This window comes from Cherax quadricarinatus, chromosome 53 (assembly GCF_038502225.1).
Source record: "Cherax quadricarinatus isolate ZL_2023a chromosome 53, ASM3850222v1, whole genome shotgun sequence".
In the NCBI taxonomy this organism is placed as follows: Eukaryota; Metazoa; Arthropoda; class Malacostraca; order Decapoda; family Parastacidae; genus Cherax; species Cherax quadricarinatus.
The window spans coordinates 7410585-7414901 of NC_091344.1; the positions used below are offsets into that span (position 1 = coordinate 7410585).

Below are 4317 nucleotides of genomic sequence, written 5' to 3' on the forward strand. Positions count from 1 at the left end.
AACTGGCCAGAAAATTATTGCCTTTCTTGTCGTATAAATATCCGTTGTGCAATCGCGAAAAAAAAAAAAAAAAAAAAAGCAATTGCAACTTGTATAACTACTACCAATTCAGAGTCATGTACTTATATACCTATTATATCTATGTGACTGTGATGGGTTAGTATTATACCCCTTAAAGAATATCTTATCAATTAACATACACTTTTTAAATTACACCAAAGTGGTTGGGCCACTTACCTTTTATATCCTACCTCTCCCCCCCCTCCCACCCTTTTCCAATATTTCCATCCTTACCCATCCTTCTTCCTTACCCATCTTACCAAAGCTCTGGTCATCAGAAGAAGAAGACAGAGACTTAAGTAAGGATAAGACGGAGCATAGTACCGAGGGTAGGAAGGTTCAGCCTCTGGCTCTGCAGATCTTGCATGGCGATAGAGATACAAGTGAGGGTAAGATGGGGCATAGTACCTAGGGTAGGTAGGTTCAACTTCTGGTTCTTCAGATCCTGCATGACGACAGAGACTTAAGTAAGGGTAAGATGGGGCATAGTACCGAGGGTACTTAGGTTCAGCCTCTGGCTCTGCAGATCTCTGATAGCGATAGTGAATATTCAAGTAAGGGTATGATGAAACGTAGTGTAAAGGATAAGTTGGGTCAGCCTCTGGCTCTGCGGGGAAAGTCGTCGATCGACGATCCTCTGGGAACGTACTTGCTGTGATATTCTCTTCTCTGCTATTTTGCAAGCTCCTGATGGTGTGTTGAGTGCAACAAAAAAGGCGTAGAGTTATAATTATACTTCCCCCGTGGTTACTTTGCATCCTGTATCACTTGGTTTGCGATATTTGCATAATTATATATATATATATATATATATATATATATATATATATATATATATATATATATATATATATATATATATATATATATATGTATATATATATATATATATATATATATATATATATATATATATATATATGTATATATATATATATATATATATATATATGAATATATATATATATATATATATATATATATATATATATAAATATATATATATATATATATATATATATATATATATATATATATATATATATATATATATATATATATATATATATATATATATATATATATATATATATATATATATATATATATCATATCGCGAACAGTTTTCGAATGGTGCAAAATAGTAAAGATATATAGGTTGTTCTGCAGACTCTTAACAACTTAAGAGTCATCATCAGTGAAACATTCTGTCAAGAGAAACATTGCAAGATGATATAAATATTACTTAATTGGTTCTGGCTGTAGAAGTTCGCGAATGGAAAACTGGTGTTTTTCTGTAAGATGCTCAATGAACTTTTGTTTCATATAGAAGTGATGCGATAAAATTGCTGATATTCCCAACTTAGTGAACTGCAAGAAAGAGCATTCCTGAAATTATGCACTCGGGAAAAACTAATATTGTGAAATCTGCTGAAGTCAGTATCATTTCCCTCCCCGGGAATGACATTGCTTTCATTTGGAAGAGGATCGTTACATTTTTCGGAATATAATGGACATGCATTTCATTTCGGAAAAATTTCTTAGATTCTGTTACGTGTTGATGGAAAAATCATACTACATGAAGCTCAAATACTTATCCCAAATTTATAAGCAAGTAATAATGTCAACATGTTAATATAGGCTTGCATGAAAATGGAAATGCGTCTTTTCGAAAACATTTAAATTAATTGCTTAATGTTCTTGTTATTAAGAAATGGTTTTAAAAAATATTATATTCCATAATTCCTTTTTGAATTTGTTTACAATTAGAAGATTTCTACCGCTACAGATTTATGTAAAATTAAACTAATCACTATTTTACTTCGAGTGGCGTTACGTAACTAATAATTATATCTTCTGTTTCAAAAAAAGCTCTTTTAAGTTGAATTTTCAACCACTTGAGATCATGTAGTGTTGCATCTGCTAGTTTGTTGCATCATTTATTTGAATTCATACTGTCATAGATTTTTTTTTAAAGAAATCCCTGTATTCAGATTTCTTCTTTTAGGTATTATGGTGAATTATAATGGATGTTGTGAGTCGCCTTTTATTCTTACTAAATATACTGCTAAATCCTGCAAAACTAGGATATAAAAGTAATAGTTGAGATATACATTGGATTAAAAATTGTCTGATCTATATTGTGATGGACCCAATGCATTATAACAATGATGCCTAAGTAAGACATATTATTTTTCCTTATTTTTTTTTATTCGTCGGTATTCTCCCGGCCCGGGTCTTTTTTTTTTTTTCTTATTCGCCGGTATTCTCCCGGCCCGGGTCTTTTCCAAGCAGTGGTGACCCGGCCTTGGCTCCCTATCTGGGGAGTGTCTCGAGACGTAAGTCTCCCATGGGAGGAGGTACAAGTACCCCCTCATCTTTCGGACCAAGCGTCCCCAGGCCTAGCCACATTCCCCGCCCTCACGGGGCTCGTAGGGAGAAGCTAGGCCTCTGGTCTGCCATCTGCCCCGCCTCAAAGGGGCTCGTGGGGTACTCTCTATACCGATTTGTGATGCAAGAAAGATACTTTTCATATTTTAGTAAGATAATTTATTTATATTATTATTATTATTATTATTATTATTATTATTATTATTATTATTATTATTATTATTATTATTATTATTATTATTATTATTATCATTATTATTTCTATTTTTATTAATTTTATTATTGTTATTATCATAATTATTATAATTTTATCATTGATATGTTATTATTATTATTAGTACATATTCACACAGGAATTAACATACTGTAGACTGCCTGAGTACAGGATTTTCCAACCTTAGCAACTGTAGTATAATTCTTCTGGTTCGGGAACACAAAGAACAAAAATATTTCAAATGTTATATTCCGATAAAATTAACGCGTTCTCTTAATAAAATTATGATTACCTATAATTGAAAAATGATCTGCAATTTGGTATTTAAAAAATTAACTTTTTCGTCATTTATATTTTTTATTGTTCTTAAGACACTCATTTAAGAAACAACATTGTTACAAGCAAATATTTTGTTGTTCCTGGATACCTTAGTAAGAAGAATGGTTCTGGGAATAATGGCTGCCATTGAATGCAATGAATAAATGATCGTTGGATCTTTTGAATGTTGAGTGTTGTTTGCAAGTGGCAGTGCAATAGTGACTGACAGGACACCCACTGACATAAAACCATGGAGGAGGATCAGCATAAACATAAGCTTCTTCAGATATTTAGTAGCGATAGTGGGAATTCACATTGTAGTTTGATGGAATATAGAGATGTGGGTAGGTAGGTTCAGCTTCTGGCAGATCTCACGTAGCGGTAGTGGCTTTTCACTGAAGGGTAGGACGGAACATTGTACCGAGGATAGGTAGGTTCAGCCTCTGGCTCTGCAGATCTTACGTGGCGATAGAGATTCAAGTGAGGGTAAGATGGGACATAGTAACGAGGGTAGGTAGGCTAAGCCTCTGGCTCTGCAGATCTTACGTGGCGATAGAGATTCAAGTGAGGGTAAGATGGGACATAGTAACGAGGGTAGGTAGGTTCAGCCTCTGGCTCTGCAGATCTTACGTGGCGATAGAGATTCAAGTGAGGGTAAGATGGGACATAGTAACGAGGGTATGTAGGTTCAGCCTCTGGCTCTGCAGATCTCTGATAGCGATAGGGTTTATTCAAGTAAGGGTATGCTGAAACGTAGTGTAAATGATAAGTTGGATCAGCCTCTGGTTCTGCCTCCCTTTTACCAGCATGATGACGGTATGGGGTATAATGTGGGCGCAAATATTTGTGGCCGGGCTCCGCATCTCGCTTCTCAACATCAGAAGCGCAAACGGCAGCCGCCAGGAACACAAAAATCTGTATGTATTAAATAACAGTAAGCAACATGACTTAGAACTGCAAAAAAATATAAAGAGAATCTCCATGAAAATATTGTAATATTCTGAACGTGTTTCGTTATAATATGAAAATGGCAAAATAATGATTTATTGTCCAATACTACGTCAAGTATTGCCTAATATGAGAAAAAATGCAACATAAAAAATATAGAAGTGGAAAACTCACCAATAGATTCATGTTTGTAAGAGAATCAACTGTGGCCACAGCTGAGCGAGTGTGTCTTACAGCAGAGACTCCAGGCTTTTATAGTTGAGTGTCAGGAAGAGTCCTTGGATTTCTTTTAGTTGTTGTAAACATGATGCATTGTGGAAATATTTCATTTGAAGGTTTACCTCATAAACTAATAAAATAAACGAAAATTTACAAATGTCTACAGC

The 4317-nt window shown here is 34.3% G+C and overlaps 2 protein-coding genes across 2 annotated transcripts in view; one reads left to right on the forward strand and one right to left on the reverse strand.

The window, feature by feature from the left end:
• Positions 1-3261: 3261 nt before the first annotated feature.
• On the reverse strand, positions 3262-4173 carry LOC128692235 (apidaecins type 22-like). Its single transcript, XM_053781310.2, has 2 exons — positions 4106-4173; positions 3262-3898 (listed from the first exon to the last, which is right to left on the reverse strand). Exons 1-2 carry the CDS (start codon positions 4115-4117, stop codon positions 3503-3505), a joined length of 408 nt encoding a protein of 135 aa, XP_053637285.2. The 5' UTR covers positions 4118-4173; the 3' UTR covers positions 3262-3502.
• The window catches only part of LOC138854222 (uncharacterized), a 6494-nt gene continuing 6292 nt past the window's right edge, over positions 4116-4317 (forward strand). The window contains exon 1 of the mRNA XM_070096229.1: positions 4116-4121. Coding sequence (XP_069952330.1) covers positions 4116-4121 — 6 coding nt within the window. The remainder of the gene's footprint in view (positions 4122-4317) is intronic.